The 16600-nt window shown below is 40.7% G+C and overlaps 1 protein-coding gene across 1 annotated transcript in view; it reads left to right on the top strand.

Moving 5' to 3' along the window:
- CFAP58 (cilia and flagella associated protein 58) overlaps window positions 1-11482 on the top strand; it is a 57530-nt gene extending 46048 nt beyond the window's left edge. Inside the window, exons 16-18 of the mRNA XM_036386132.2 lie at window positions 4508-4627; window positions 6113-6246; window positions 10397-11482. Coding sequence (XP_036242025.1) covers window positions 4508-4627; window positions 6113-6246; window positions 10397-10517 — 375 coding nt within the window. The 3' untranslated portion in view covers window positions 10518-11482. The remainder of the gene's footprint in view (window positions 1-4507; window positions 4628-6112; window positions 6247-10396) is intronic.
- Window positions 11483-16600: the final 5118 nt, after the last annotated feature.

Here is a 16600-nt window from a genome sequence, read left to right on the forward strand (position 1 = left end):
CTTTCAAACTTAATTAATGTATCCAACAAAAAAACCTCACAGTGGTGAGATTAAGAAGTGTCCAAGTGATAATGAAAACAGGAGCTGTTCTAGGGAAGTGCATCCTTGCAAAGCTGTTTGCTGATGTATGTGGAATAGACAGGAAAGAGCATGAGCTTTTGGAAAGTGTTTACAGAGAAAGTTTATACTGCACATTTCTCATAGTGCTGGAGGCAACTTTCTTCTGTTATTATAAAATTTCTGAAGGTCACCATATGCTAATTTTTTTCTTTACCTCATAAAACTTTTAAAGATACATGTACTGAGCCAACAGCTACTGCTAGGTGTAGACAACAACAAATAAACGTTGGGCTTATACAGCAAAAATTACTATGACTAGATATATATGTCTGTGTATGTATTTAATCCAGATTTCTGTGTCCTGTTTAACACTTATGAGGAGGAATCACTGCCCCTAAGGATGCTCTGCTGCTGCATGACATCATAAACAAAATGCCTCTGGAGTTCAGCACAGCACTGACATTTTGGTTATAGTGCCAATAAACAAGAAACCCCCCGTGGGCACGTTGACTGACTTGTTATCCCCACCAAAGCCATGAGGAACTATAGAGTGCTTGCATGGTTATTATATTGTTTTCTCCACCTTACTAATTAAAATAAGAATTTTTATTTAGGGTGAATGTTTTAGGGACTGCTGCCATACACTACATCACACACTTTTGCACTACATCTTTATCTTGTTTTTTCTTTAGATCAGTTGCGTGAGTAAGGAACTGGCATAAATTAAATTTACTCTGATGCAAAGTCTTTTGAACTTTTTTGTGGGGGTTTTTTTGACTTTTTTTGGGTTTGTTTTTTCTATTTGTTTTAGTAATTTATGTGATAGAAGCTTTTGGTGTATAATAGGATTTTTGTGGGTGTGGTGGAGAAGGCTCTTGTGGTACTGTTTTGCCAGGTAAATTTGTTGAATTATCTATTTGGAAAGAACTGATAAAATGAGGAAGCTGGGACTGCAGGGCCTATTTCTGCTGTGAAATCATCATTAAATGTATGATCATCCATCATCTCTGGTTCAGAAGAAAACCCTGGGCTAACTAACAAGATGTGCCAGTTCCTGGTGTCATGGTGGGGGACAGGATGACACCAAATGGGGACACATCTTTAGAGCTCTATTCCAGCCTGGGACTGGTGAATACTTCCCATTCCCTGTCAATGGCTGTGAATGCCTTGCTGCCACTTTGGGAATGTGTCTGATGGTTCTGATGGTCCTTCTCACATGGAAAAGCAAATGGTGCTGTGCTGGTCAGCAGCAACAGCTTCTTTTGAAGTAGGGTTTTGCTGGCAAAAGTGATTCTTCTTGCTGAAGATGGAGGCAACTCAGCACCACCTAATTCTGGACAATCAACTGAAGTTTGCCAAATTTTAGCCAGTCTTCCACAGAAGAAAAGAATTTTGTCTCAATTTGCTGTAGAGCAAGCAGGTCAGGAGAACTACAGAATTTGGCTGAGACAGCACCTAGTTAAATTTAGGGGAAAGCACCACTTACTTCCCCACCCTCCCTCTCCAAATTAATGGGTGAGAAATTTAGGGATGAAGAAAATTACTGTAATGGCTGGGCCTACAGACAGATCTGTGAGCTCCTCAGAGGTTCCCCTGGTAAACAAAACTAAGACAGAAAGGGCTATTCTAAAAATAATAGGCATTTTTATTTGCAGAATTTTTACAGCAGGTGTTCACAGAGGTCCTGAAATTCTCTTTGAAATGCCTGGAATTTAACTGTAATCCTCAGCCTGAGTGTCCCAGCATGTCCTACATACACAAAATGAATGTGCCACCATCTCTCTACCGTCATCTTGGCTTAGTTTGTGGCATAGACCAGTAAAGCTTGTTGATGTTATGGGCTCAGTCCTACAGTCAAGCATCTGCTGAATTCCATGGGACTTTTGTGGTGGAAGGATCCCATAAAAAGCTTTGTTACTGGCCTACACCTGATCTGAACACAGGTGCATTACTCTTACCAGTGGAGGCTTAAAGCATGGGTTTGCAGAGATTTGATCTTCCCTCACCCCAAGAAGAAGAGTTGTGCCTCGCAGTGTGTTTGTGACTCTAAGTTCCTTGATCTCAAAACCTCAGAACTGTGCTAAGATGTGTGTAGTGATGGCAGCCTGGTGTGAGGATGGAGGGAAATGTGAGGGGAGGCAGTTTGGGATGAGCCAAAGAAACCCAGTCATAATGGATTTACTTAATCTATTACAGAAAACAAATTTTTTCTTTATGAATTTGTGCTGATATTTTTTTCTTGGTCATTTCTGATTTCTTATGTTTAGAGATGGAAGTACCTGCAAATGGACTTTGTGACTCATAGATTTACTCTTGTGGTTGGTGTTTTTAAATTAATTGATATTAATTTATTTATTTTTAATTTATTTTTTGGATCCTGGGGTAAAATTTCAGAAATTAAAGAAATGTCAACCTGTGAATACAAGCTTCTGCTGAGGAGGAAAGAAGTATCCAGGGTTTTCTTTTAATGTTTTGCTGACATATGGTGTTTCTAACTCAGTGACAAATTAATTGACTAGATGTAAAAGAGATGGACAGTGCTCAGCAAGGAAGGACAAGATATGCATTATAAGACATCTGGTTCTGCCTCTGTTGGATTATGGATACAATATACATTGGACACCTAACGAGTCTCTGCTGCATAAAATAGATTCTCCTTACAATAGAATGGCATACTTTGTCTCTAAATGAGGTTATTATACACACCATTGCACAGTTTGAAGAGCTTGGTTGGCCATTGTAGAGGGTAAGGAGAGAAAAAAATTGGAAAACAATTGCACTTAAGACCTTCAATCTATCAATTGCCTCATATTTATCAAAGTTGCCATTACACTATTACAAAATACAAATATATGATACATTCAGGGTTGAAATGTTAATAATGACTGGCCAGATTTTGACAAGGTGGATTTTTCTTTTGCAGTTGTTTTTACGTTGCAGTAAAATCTTACTTCCTCAGAAGTAAGAAAAGCTGGTAGTGGAAATACCACTATGATGTGGCATACTTAACTTTTTACTCAGAATTTTCAATTTAGTATTTGCTGCTATGCAAACCTCAGTCTGAGTCTCAGGAAGTTTTGATTTTTCCAGAGATAAACTGTGAACAATTTCATTTATAGGGAACTCTTCCTCAGTAATCTGCAGAGTTTAAGGACAATGCTTGCAAAAGTAAGGCATGATTTGAAGTGATTCCATTTTGGTGTCCCAACTTGTGACCATTGTAGTTCATAGTTTTCAGAAAATGATGAGGTCTAAAAGCTCTACACTCCTTATGTTCTTGAAGCTGGACACCTAAAATTTTACATCTTCAAAATAGCAAACCACTTCTGAAAACCCTGGCTCAACTACTGAGAAAAACCAAATGTAGCAATTTTAGATGGTGTGATGGCAGCATTTCCCACATCAACAGACAAATTCTGTGGTAAGAGTTGTAGAGAGACCTTATAAAAAAGGCAGTTAAAAGGGGCTTTGCCAAATCCAGTGTAAATAATCACCTATCCTGGCTTCTTCTTGGCATTTTTGTCTTCCTCAGTTTAATGTTTTGTCTGCTACTCTCCTTTTTATTTCCAGTTTCCATTGTACCAGAAAAGGATGTGATCTTACTAAATTATATTATTTAAGGATCTTAGTTTTCCAGGGTAGATAGTAAAACTATTGTAATGTGCAAAACTATGAAGGTGGCTTTTTTCAGAGCTTTATTCCTCAGACTAAAAACAACTACACTCTCAAAACACAGTTGAAAGCAGCATTTCAGTACAGAAAGCTGTAAGTGGGTCCATGGTGTGGTTTCTTTTCAGGCATGGCAATATCCAACTCCCACAAGTATTACTGTTCCAACATAAAGGACGAGGAGACACATGACAAAAATTACTTGGTAATTGTGCTAGTCATAATTGTTGCTGTTTATAATTCCTTTCCCAGAGCCCCTGCAGTTAAACTGAAAGGTTATATATATATAAATATCTGTGTGTGTGTATATGTGCTCTGCAGGACTTTCTTTGGAAGAAGTAACTCTTTCGTACAGTCCTTTGCTGACATTTCTATAGCCAGCTCACATCCTGTTGGGTGAAGCTGTGATCCTTAATGTAAGGCAATGTGATCATAAGAAGAAAGATTACAATAAGCACAGTTTCTAGTGATTAATTTCCCAGCCCTGGATACTCTTCCAGTAAGTGCTGAGGTAGAGAGTGCTTGCTGGTGATGGTGTTTAAGAGCATTTCATTCATGGTTTGAATTAGCTGGATGTTTATCTTAATGAGCTCTCCCACTGCTAACACAACAACTTTAAATACCTTATGGCTAGTGAGGAAAGCCTGACACACAGGCAGATTTGTTTCTCCAAATACCTTCCTGACTGAGTTGCAATTTTCAGTGAGCTTGATTTCCTCTCGGGCTGTGCTGCTGCTGTAGTAGTTTAGTGAGACTCCTCCTCTTGTCCCTTCCTTAGGAAAAGGAGAAGCTGTACGTGGAGCTGAGGCACGTGCTGGCCCGGCAGCCTGGGCCCGAGGCCGCGGAGCAGCTGCAGCAGTACCGGAACATCCTCCGCGAGAAGGTGAAGCAGATCAAGGTAACAGGTGCCCACTGTCCCTGGGGAGGGGCTGCAGGGAGATCCTCAGTCAAATGTGTGCCTGCCCTAGTGCACTAGACCAGGACAGCAGGGTTTTATCACTGCATCTCCTCGAGGGACAACACAGAGCAGCAAACAAACTTTTTTTTTGCACGTTGTTCTACTTAGTTTAATTAAAATAGAGGAGAAATCTTGTTACAATATGAGTTAGCAGCACAGTGCTGTAAATATGTATTTTGCAGGGGAATTCTGGGATACTGCCAGCTTTTCATTCAGCTTATTTTCCTTCCCTTTATCTTAAACTGTTAATATCTTTAAGAAGCAAATCAAAGCCATTTTGTTTTCTTTTTAACAAACCAGTGAGACTATACTGAGAATCCAGTCTTAAGTTACTGTTTTTTCTCTTGCCATGTGTACATGTATATTTAGATTTGCAGATTTTGTGGAGATGACAGGAGGAACCTGTTCTAACCCCTTGTCAGTTGGAGGGAGGAGTTCCTGCTTCCAAAAGAATCTTGTAGAACATTTAAAAAGCATAATATTAAAAAGTGATTCTTTGATAGAATTCAATGATATTCTATGAATAAGCTGATCTTCTCCTATTCTTGCCTGCATGAGAGATCATCTCCCCAGGAGTTCATCTACTTCTGCAGCTCCTCTCTCTGTCGAAGTCATCATCTCCTGTTCACTGCATCATAATCACGTCTATACTAACCATGAGGAAAAAAATGCTGGAGCAGATGGGCCCTTAGGAAACAAAGAGGCTGTTATGCAAATCTTAGCTTTCCATGGAGAAGAAAAACAATGTAGAAAATGTAAAATAGAAGCCAGGGTTTAGCTAAACTGAACGTGATTTGAAGTTCTCCATACGGTCCTTCTTTGTCCTTAATGCAGTCAATTGCTGCTTTGCATTTCAGACACAGCATGCTGTAGTATGATGGCATGCATGCATTTTGGGGTGCCAGGTCAAGCTATTACTCTTTTGAAAGAAAGAAGGTGCACTATGCGTGTTCCTCCTTTTTCAGAATTTTACTGATTCACATATAAGTGGCTTTGTATTCATATTTGCAGTGCCTGGTACTACTTTGTCTGGATTGAATTACTCCACTTAGCAGTGCATCCCTGTGAATAAACCCCATTATTATAAAATAATTCCCTGATTTATTAAGACCTTAACTTTGGATTTTTGCCCAGCTTTATGTCCCAGAAATTAAGAGCTAATGTAGCTATTAATGGCATTCCCGTAAAGCTTGGAGCATATTTTACATGTTGTATTATGGTTAAATGGCATAACCTTTATTTTGTAAGATGTTTTTAGGTGAAAGGAGGTGAGATCAAATGAAACATCAAGTGGGAAAAAGAATTGTGGTAGAAAATGATCATGTCTTACATCATCAAATATAAAAAGAGGAAGTGCTTGTAAAAGTATTTATGTGTAAGTGAAGCAACATCTCCTGTTTCTGCTGTTTGTGTTTTGTTTATTAGGTTTTATCCTCAGAACTGACTATGTGTGAAACACAGAGCAAAGAATACAAACATGAAATTGAAAGACTTAACAATGAGCTTCTGGAAGTGAAAAAGAAATATCTGTCTCAGAAACGCAAGGAGCAACAGAAGAAGTATGGGAAAACACTTTTGTCTACACAACTTTCTGCCTAAGCTAGATTTTTGTTTTAGACCCTTTGGATCAGAATGTGGCCAAATTTGACTGAGGTGATACAGTTTTGTTGCCTGATTTTCCTGAATGTTATCCTTCATGTTCCTTCAGTCTGTTCTGGATTTACCATAATCTATGGCCAGGACAAGAACATCCATCAGAGATGTTGCTGAACATGTTCTGCAGTCCAGTTAAATTATTCATACTAGTGAGATGGTGCCCAGAGAACACAGATTAGTGTCTTGTCTCTGACATCAAAGCATAGAATTATAGAATGGTTTGGGTTGGAAGGGACATTTAAAAGCCATCTAGTCCAATCCCCCTGCAATGAGCAGGGACATCTCCATCCAGATGAGGTGCTCAGAGCCCCAGCCTGACCTTGAATATTTCTGGGATGGGGCATCTACCACCTCTCTGGGCAACTTGGGCCAGTCTTTCACCAGCCTCATAACAGAAAATTTCCTTCTTATATATAGTCTAAATCTACCCTCCTTTAGTTAAAAACCCTTATCCCTTGTCCTGTTGCAGCAGGATTTCTGGGCTGTGAGTGCACATGGCTGGCTCATGTCCAGCCTCCCACCCACAGCACCCCCAAGTCCTTCTGGGCAGGGCTGCTCTCCATCTGCTCATGCCCCAGCCTGGATTGATGCAGGGCTTGCCCTGACTCAGGTGCAGCACCCCACCTGAGATTCCCATGGGCTCACTTCTTGAGCTTATCCAGGTCCCTCTGGATGGCATCCCATCCCTCAGGTGAATCAACTGCCCCATTCAGCTCATCATCTGAAAACTTGCTGAGGGTGCTAAGGGTGGGCTTTAATGAGAGATTTCTTAGATTTCTGCAGTCAGATGATGTGATCTGTTACCAAGTTTTTCAGTATGCACAGAAAGCCTTTTGTCTTTTCATTCATTTCCATCCTCACCTGGTGCCTTCCTCACACACTAAAGCCAGTGGTTCTATACCATTGCTGAATATAATTCAAAGCTGCCTTTATTAATTCTTCCCTAATTTCAGACAACAAATGATTTGATGACTAAATTAGCAAAATAATCAGTGATAAACAGTGACTTTTGTCCATCTGCAAATTGCATAATGTTAATCTTAATGTTTGGAATTAGCAGCAATTGTGCAGTGCTAATGGCCTTTTTGGAGCTTTAGGATCAATATGTGAGGCTACCATAATGCCTGATAATCCATTTCCAGCAGCTAAATGTCTCCTTCACAGTAGATTTGGCGTTTCCATTTCAGACTCTGGCATCATGTCTTGTTCTGTTCATAAAATGAGGAGAAGTTCACCCACATTTTTTTGTTATATCTCACCTAGAATTAATTCCTATCATAAAAACTCCACTTGTTAAGGACATAATTGCTTTAAAATAAAAAATACTGTGTGAGTTGATGGTAGCTGAGCAGGGCAATGTTATACAGCGAAAGAAATTTCATATTGAAAGTAATTTAGTGCTGGATACACTGTTTATAGGGTCAGGATAAATACCTACTACTGGGGCAGCTTGTCAAGTTGTTCTTTTGGGCAATCATGCCTGTAGTCTGATGAGCATTGGTGTCTCTGTGACATCTGTGTTTTGGAAGTACATTCAGGTACTGTTAGTGGAGCTTCTGCAGGCTGGCATCATCTTGAGGTCCCCAGCAGAGCCTCAGAAGGCACCAGTACTGTGCTGCCAGCCCTGGCTTGCACCTCTGCAGTCTTGTGGCAGCTGAGGGGTGGTGCTGGGCTTTGCTCTCCTCTGCCCCTCATTGCTTTGGTACCCCAGTCAAGCCTGTTGGACTGCATCCTGCTTTGAAGAGCCCAGAGGCATAACTGGGCATGCTGGTCCTGGGCAACTGCAACTTCTGCTGTCTCTAGGCTGTGCTTTGTGTTGGCAAGGGAAAACAACATTGTGCAGCCCTTTCTCCAGCCTCCCAGGTGTCCCAGCAGGACACATTGCTGGCTTTCTGCAGCAGAGAGAACCTGTTGTGCAGTCAGGTTCTTCCCCAAGGAGTCCTCTTCCCTGCCATCCAGCCATCCCACACCCCTGCTGCCTCGGGCAGGGCTGTGCCTGCTGTGTGGATGCTGGCCAAAGAGCCAGGGCCATTTGATTCATACAATCTCAGATAACTCTAAATCCCAGCTGACAGAAAACCACTGACTTGATTCTCTGTCTTGCTGGCTAATGTTAACATCATGTCTGAAATAAATGTAGCTGGTTTTGCTAATAAAAAGAGGATCCTGTCAGGACTATAGCATTAACAACATTATTGACTACCCTGGTATGAAAGAGAATTAATACTCTTGGATAACCTTACACAAAGTTATCATCTAAAGCTTTTATTGATTTGCACAAGATAGCTTTGAGTTGTGGTTTAACATCGTGGTACTGAATAAATGCAGCTTTGCATGTGGTGCTGAAGGAATATAGTAACAGTGGGAATTTAGCTTTGTTTTGTGTTAAAAATGAAAATTCAGTGTTTAAGATTTTGGTTGTGAAATTGAAATCCTCTTTTTCAGCTCTCTGATTCTGAATGTTGCTTTTCCCGGTTGTCTTAGCTGTTCTTGTTCTATCTCTTCCTGTTTTTAACTTCAGCTCCTTGAACCCTTTCTGCATCACTATTTTCCTGGTTGCTTCTAGAACCTGGATCCCATTTTGATCTTGATAAGGATTTATGAGAAAATATGAAGCTTAAATCTACACCAGAGACCTAATCCACCAGTCCTATATATGTAAATAACTGCACTGAGGGATGTCAGTAGTAACTGGGAGCTTTTGCACGTGGCTGGTTGCACATTACTTCTGCATAATATATTATAGTATTCAGTTGCATAGAATTTTCCATACTGATGAGCACATCTGTTTGTTGTCTCCATGGGAGTACGAGGAAAAAATGAGCATGGATTCTGGATCATTTTCTCTCCCCAGACTTGGAAGCCCAATAGTGAGATGGAATAAGCCATCTAAATACAGAATGTTAGTTTCTAGTCCTGTCAGCAGGCATATCCATTAGAGCTACATTGATACAATTAAAACCAGTTATAAATGGTTTTTGTTGTTAAGTTTATGCCATCTTTTTGCTATTCTCCTACATCTCTATGGGTCAAGTTTGGAAAAGGATGCATAACTAGACATCTGACACACTTTCTCTGAACTTCTTCATATCCTGACAGTTATTTAGGGGCAAATAGAAAAGTAATAATTACAGAAGTGTTTTCTTTTCCCTTAGTGGGGACTGAGAAAAGATATTCATGTGAGAAGGCTAGATTTTGTACAAGTGTGGTCGCACTCACATTTGTTTTTCAATCTCAGTGACTGTGAAATAATGTGCTGACCTTCTTTGTAAAGCCTTGAGACTTCTGCTGTTAAGATAAACTAGAAGTTCATAAAGCTTCACTTGGTTAATTTTAAGTATCTCAGGACCTCTCTCTGAAGCATCCAGGTATATTGCAGTAAGGTTGGAATTTTGCCTTTTGTCCTTGTAGTGCTCTGCTTACCTCCCCAACTTTGGGAGAGTGGAACCAGCTAACCCTCATTCCCTCCTCTTGAGGACATCAAAGTCAAGACCTGGATTCTCAGATGGAGCAGCTCCCTGGGGCTGTCAGTGCACCCACAGCACACTGCTAGCTTTCTGCAAATGTCACAGGCAGGGCAATTATCACTGGAAATTTGTTAAAATGTGAAGACAGATAGCACTATATATTCATTAAAATTCAACAAAGGAAAAAACCCTCCCCATTGTGCCTTTGATGAATGTAGCTGTTTGTTTGAAAACAGGCATATTCCAGCTAGAAAAGGATGGTGATTAGAAATCTAAAGTCATGGAGCTCATGTACATACTTGCTCTAATGAGGTGCTCTGACCATTTTGGGGAATAGCACAAAGAAAGCTCATTTATTTCTAATTTTTAATAATTTCAAACTCCATCAGTGGTTTTGTAATTAGATCCAAACAGACACCTAGTCTTGGAGATTTAGCCTAACAGGCTTTAATCAACACTTTTTAAATGATCTCTTGATACATGGTTGCATCAAAGAAACTGGAGGACACAGATTTCCTTAGTTTGTAAACATCTCTGCACTGCAGAATGAAATATGAATTTTCTGTTTCTTTGTTTCTATTTAAAGGGAGAAGGAGCATTCCAGCATTGATATGAGGACAAAATTACCACCCCTCAAGACTCATGTACCTCACTTCAACTTAGGGGGCTTTCCTTCAAGCAAACCCATTCCCAAAATTGCAGTCTAGGAATGCACTCATCTAGTTGCATTCCTGCTCCCAATTTCTTGTTTGAGAAACTGTAATTTTAAAAGAGATTCAGAATCTGCTGAAATCACTGTATCACCTTCCGGAAAAAATGGTATATTGCATGTAATCAAAAACATTTTTACACTGGAATTACATTTTATATTGCATTTATATATTTTACATTTTATATTAGAATTAACATAGTTCTTTTTACAATCTGTGTACCAAATCTGCCCATTTGATGCCAGCAGACGCCTGCACGGATGTAAATGGACAGTGGAGATATTTCTTCTTCAATATTGTGTCTCTGTTTAGCACTGTAATGCCACAAAATGCCTTAATATGTAGTTATTTCTCTTTTATCTACCTCAGTTGTAAGCACTCTCTCCATTTATCTTCTGACTCAAAGCACCTGAAGAAATGAGAATCCAGAAAAGAAGAAAAATTAATAGGCTGATGTTTCAAGCCCTGCTGAGCAAATGCAAAATTAACAAGTCTTTACTTAGATGTACATATGTAGCAGTTCTCTGTGTAGGTAGTGTATAATAGGGTTTATGCAGTGTTAGCTACAGTTGTTAGGAAGATCAAGGAAGTTTGTGGCCACAATGTACATTATTAAGAGCACGATTGTGTTTACTCTGGTAGATACAAAGTGACATAATTATGTCTGTTCAGTCTGGGGGGACTGTGCACACTCACTGGGACGAGCTGTTCTCCCACAAATCCTTCCGAGCGATTAAAACTTGGACTCAAAACATGGCAAACTTTATGCTTTAATTTCTAGACACTTGGGCATTTTTGTAACTTTCAGAAATTGTTTTTGTAATACAGCAGGAGCCCTCCAACCTTTTCAGCCAAAAGAGATTTAATTACCATTCATTAACAAGTGAAATAACAAAGTCACGGCATGAGGTGCTGAAGTATAGAAAACTTTCAAGCTGTAAAATAAAATGTTTTGAAACCGATTTGAACGTGGAAGTTTTTTTCCCTGCCTGGGGGATAAAAATACTTGTCCAAAGAGATATGCTGATAAATATTTCACATCCAGAAAAAAAAAAAGCCCAAAAAAACCCTTTGCAAAGATTTTGTTCTTTTCTTTGGTGGAATACATAATTAAATATTAAAGCTACTGTGGGAAACTTTAATGGTAGTGTTTAATTCAAAAGAATCAAGTTAAATACGACAGGGATCTACTTTGCTTTTACATTGGGGACCAGAACACTTAGTCATCAGATCCATTGTATTTTTCTTTTGTCCTCAAAATAGCTATTATTGCTTTTCTCATTGTCAAGTGCATTATGCTAAACTTATCATTTTGGGACAGGCATGCTGTCAGAATAGTGTCTTTTGTGTATCTGACATGTCCTTATAGATGCAATAATTGACAATAAGTGACATGGGCACTTGAGCCTGATGGAATCCCAAGTAGGTTTTGCTGAAGCTTTTAGAAGTTGGTATTTTCTAAGGTCCTAAGTATCCTGCCTGGAGCTGGATTCTGCTGTGCTTACACTGGCAAGTAATTTGTATTGAAATAAATCATCAAAGACACATTTATTAATTCACATGGACTGGAGGCACTGTTGGACTCCAAGAACTCTGTCACTCTGTAGAGAAGCCGCTGATGTATTACACTCCAAAACGTACAGTGTGCCCCCTAACTCATCCAGAGATAATCTGAGTCTCTGTACATCTCCCACAGAATCACAGAATCATTCAGGTTGGAAAAAATCATCCAGTCCCACCTTTGGCTGAACACCAGCATGTCAACTAAACCAGGGAACTAAGTGTAATGCCCAGTGATTTCTTGAGCAACTCTTGTGCAGATGTGGCTCCACCACCTCCCTGGGCAGCCTGTTCCAATGCTCAACCACCCTTCCCGTGAAGAAATTCTTCCTGGTGTCCAGCCTGAGCCTCCCATGGCACAGCTTGAGGCCATGTCCTCTTGTCCTGTCACTTGTTACCTGGGAGAAGAGGCTGAACCCCAGCTTCTGTCCTTTAAGGTAGTTGTAGAATGATAAAGTCACTCCTGAGCCTTCTTTTCTCCAGGCGGAGTCCCCCAGCTCCTTCAGCAGCTCATTATAGGACTCTCTAGACCTTCCCCAGCTCCATTACCTTTCTCTGAACATATTCCAGCCCCTCAATGTCTTTCTTGGGGTGAAGGACACAGCACTCGAGGAATGACCTCACCAGTGTGGTCTCAATTTTTCTCTGGTTGTTACCAGGGTTTAGGAGACAAATTGTCTCAGTGGTCAGGGGAAAGGAGAGGAAGCCAAGCAGATGGAATTTGTTCCCTACTTTCATATATTTTTATGAGTGCAGTAGTAAAATGGATACTTTTCTATCTTTAGTTGTACTTAATAATAGCTTTGTACAGCACAAGTAAAAAGCTTTTCTGTAAATTATTCTTGACGTAAGTTTTTCCTGTCTTTAAAATGGTTGGGATGGTATTTGTCTAAAGACTTGCAAAGGTAAATTCACTTACATTGAAAAGGTGGCTAGTCTTCTAGATTAAAAGAAAATGTAGGGGATGGCAAAATAATGTGATTTTCTTGTACAACATGTTCTTCCAGCCTAAAGAGCTGAGAATTGAATACAGTAAATTTCACCTACAACGTAAAGAAGCTGTTACTTGTTCATCCACAATTTCGGGCATCAAGATGTGAATGTGCTGGCTACTATCTTCAGTTTTATTGCATTATTTACTTACTACCACAGAAACTAAATTCAGAGGTTAATTTGGAAAAAAAAGAAAAAAAAAGACAAGAAAATATAGTCATCAAATTATTGCCAGTAACTTTCAGCATAATCAGGAATAAAATAACTGCAGCCAGTTTAATTTATAGTGCTAGAGAGTGAAAACCATTTCTGAGTTCATATAATAGAACGGATTAAAGCACACCAAATCCCTTCCCCCTGGTCTATAAAAGTCAGGGAGCTTGAAAAATTGCTCTGGATGTCTGTGAGCCCAGCTGATGCTGAGGTGCTTTTAGTGTTCAAGGATTTGGCTTGCACAGCAGGGAAAGGCAGAGCGCTAATGAGAATATCATTTGTTCACTTGCTTCTGCATTGTGAGCAGCAGCTCTGAAGTGCTTCTCTAAGTTTTGTTGCAGAAAAATGTTAATTGAATTCCAGTCTGTGCAAGATGTAGCAAGTATATCTTTAACTTCTTGTTCCTGTAAAGATGTGTGAAAAGATGGAGGTGAAGGGCTATGATCCATGGCACTTAAGTTAGAGAAAATCTTTCTTCACTTTAATTGCTTTGGATTGGAGTTTGCACATTAAACCTGTCCTGGAGCCTTTCTTAGTGAGCAAAGTATGTAATATTGTTCAATTTCAGAGATCTTACAGTATGTAGATAATATTTTAAGTAATTTCACATCAAAATTAAGCTCTGTCTGATCTTGTTTGGCAGGTCTGTGCTCAGTATATTGCATGAGCAGGACACAAAAAAGACAATGTACACTGAGCTATCAAGTTCAAATGTGGGCCCATGACCCTTCTGGGATCGCCTGTCAGCTATGAAAGACAGAGCACAAGAATCCAGCCCTTAATTTACCCTTGCTTTGTGAATCTGGAGCAGCAGATTCACACACCCAGTAACATGTCCTGATGCTGTAAAGCTGGGAACCCTTTGAGTCAACAGCAGTGAAAACCAGGGCACAGCTCAGACCCTGTTTTGCTGAGATCTACAAACCCAGGATGGGCTGGGGAGGCAGGAGAGGGGCTGAGAACTTGGCACGTGCAGACTTTCACCAGCAGCACAGAGCAGAGGCTTTGCTGTGAGGGGAGCAGCAGGTGCTGGTCCCTGGGACACTGATGGGTCTGGAGGGCTCTGCTCAGCTCCCCCTGGGCACATTGAACAAGCTCAGCCCTGCAGCTGAGCTCCTTGTGCTGTGCTGTCCTTCAGGGAGCCACTGGTGCCCTGACAGGAACAACTGCAGTGCTGTCTCCTGTGTGCTGACCAAGGCCAAGCTGCCCACAGGATGAAGAGGGATGGATTGCACTGCCAGAAAAGGGATCTGTGGGTGTAGAAAGCTCAGGTGAAGAAGGTGAAAGGTTTTTCTCCCAGAGCTTTCAAACAAGGAGCTGCTCCAGAGGCGTCCAGCAGCATGGCCCAGAGCACTGCTTGCAGGTGGGTTGTCACTTACTGTGAGAGTTCACAGTCCCTGCTCTCAGGTTGCTGCTTTGTACCTTTGTTGAGTGTGACACTGCTGTGTCCTAAAAAAGTTGCAAGATAGAGCAAAGAAAGAGATCCCTTGCCTTATTCCCTGTTGCCCATGGGAGGTTAACAGAGGGCAGAGGTACCAGGGGAGTCAAAAAGAGAAGCTGGGCAGCAAAAGCAGTGCCTGCCATCTCTGAAATGTTAATGACTCTTCCTGAAAATTGGCCCATCCCAACTATCTTTACCCAAATTAGAGTCTCTAAATCCTGTATATTTGTATTTAGGCACTTTAGCAATTGAGTATTATTTTCCTAGCTGGTGGTTTAGCTGTTGTGCCATCTCCTCTAGCAGAATGTATTTTTAGTGTGTTTAGTGCATTTCTAAAAGCAGACACTTGATTTTGATGCTCTTTCTCTTCCCTACTTGGGTGCTTTGTAAGCAGCCTCACACAGATCAGTAACTTGTGCTGTTCAGAATACAGAAAGATGTCAGGATCTCATCCCCTGGGCTTGTCTGAGAGCCCTGTTCTCCAGAGGGGAGCTGAATCCGAGTCTGTAGCAACTGAGGGTGTGAGGGAGCAGGGCAGGACCTGTAGGACACACTGCAAGTGGCTGAGGTCAAAGCAGCTGCCTGCCCCTCTAAGCCTGACCCTTCAGCTTCCTTTCTCCCTGAAATGTGAGAGCAGCTGTGAAGGTTTACTGAAACTTTCAGTCCCTTTGCAGACCTCAGTAGGTTTAAAAACCTATAAACCTCATCACAGGTGTATCGAGTCTGTTAGATAAGTTGGCTTCTTCGTGGTGGTGGTGTTTTTGTTGTTGTTTTTCTATTGTGGGGGTTTTGTTGTTAGTTGTGGGTTGGGTTGTTTTGTTTTGTTTGGGGTTTTTTTGTTGTTGTTTTTGGGGTTTTTTTTGGTGGTGAGATCTTCAGCTTACCCAAGACCCAGGAAGAAAAAAAAAGTGCAGAAGTTGTTTTGAAGGATGTTATATTTGCAAAATGGATCTTGACAGATCTGAGTTTCCTTCTATGGTGCCCAGGAGCCTCCCTTTCTGGTGGTGGGCACTTTAATATGCCCAGGTGTGAAGTGGATATAAAAAACTACGATTTCAGCCAGTCTAAACTGATTTAAACTTCACAGTGCTTCACAGCAAGAGCCATTTCTCAGGGCTCTTTCTTGGCAGAAGACTAAGCAGTAATTTAAAGCCATTTTAATCTGAAATGAGAATCTCTACATGGGGTTTGAATGCACTTCAAGTGCAGTATGTATTTGCAACTTTTGTTGATCCCTCTTAATTTTCCAAGTGTCCCTGTAGAAACAAAGCATGTTTGTGTAGTGGCAAAATGCAGTGATAGCTCAGACTTATTGAGAGCCATACGATGATAAAAGCAAAAGTACTAAGGGAGTGGTATATTTGGCATCACCCTGGGATGCTGCTGATTAACCATTCTTTCCTACAAAAAATATAGACACTGATCAACGTGACCGCCTATCTTCCCTCTCCATGAACAGCCTGAAATTCTATCCTAAGAACAGAGTGTTTCTGGAGGAAAGATGTGTATTTTGTTGAAAGAATAAATAAGAAATTTTAGAATTCTGTGCCCAGCTTCTGCCAAAAGCAGTTTTCTAGGATTGCTTTGACATTCATGTGATCACGCCAAAAGCTATTCTGTGGCAGCTGAGCTGCAGGAACTGACCACAGGTACTGAGCTGTCCCCAATTGCAGAGTAAAATGTGTTTGCTTAAACCATCTTGCTCACTTCAAATGAAAAGGTGCCCAAGCAGCAGTTTAAATAAGCTTGTTTTACTTTGCAGTCAGGGCAGGCTATGAGCAAAAACCCAAAGGGTGGTAACTCACAAATTTGGTAAAATCTTTGTAAGGGTTTGGTTTTTCTCTGTAAAAGCTATGCCTCTCCGCAGCCCCCT

The sequence above is a fragment of the Molothrus ater genome, chromosome 8 (genome assembly GCF_012460135.2).
Source record: "Molothrus ater isolate BHLD 08-10-18 breed brown headed cowbird chromosome 8, BPBGC_Mater_1.1, whole genome shotgun sequence".
Lineage (NCBI taxonomy): Eukaryota > Metazoa > Chordata > Aves > Passeriformes > Icteridae > Molothrus > Molothrus ater.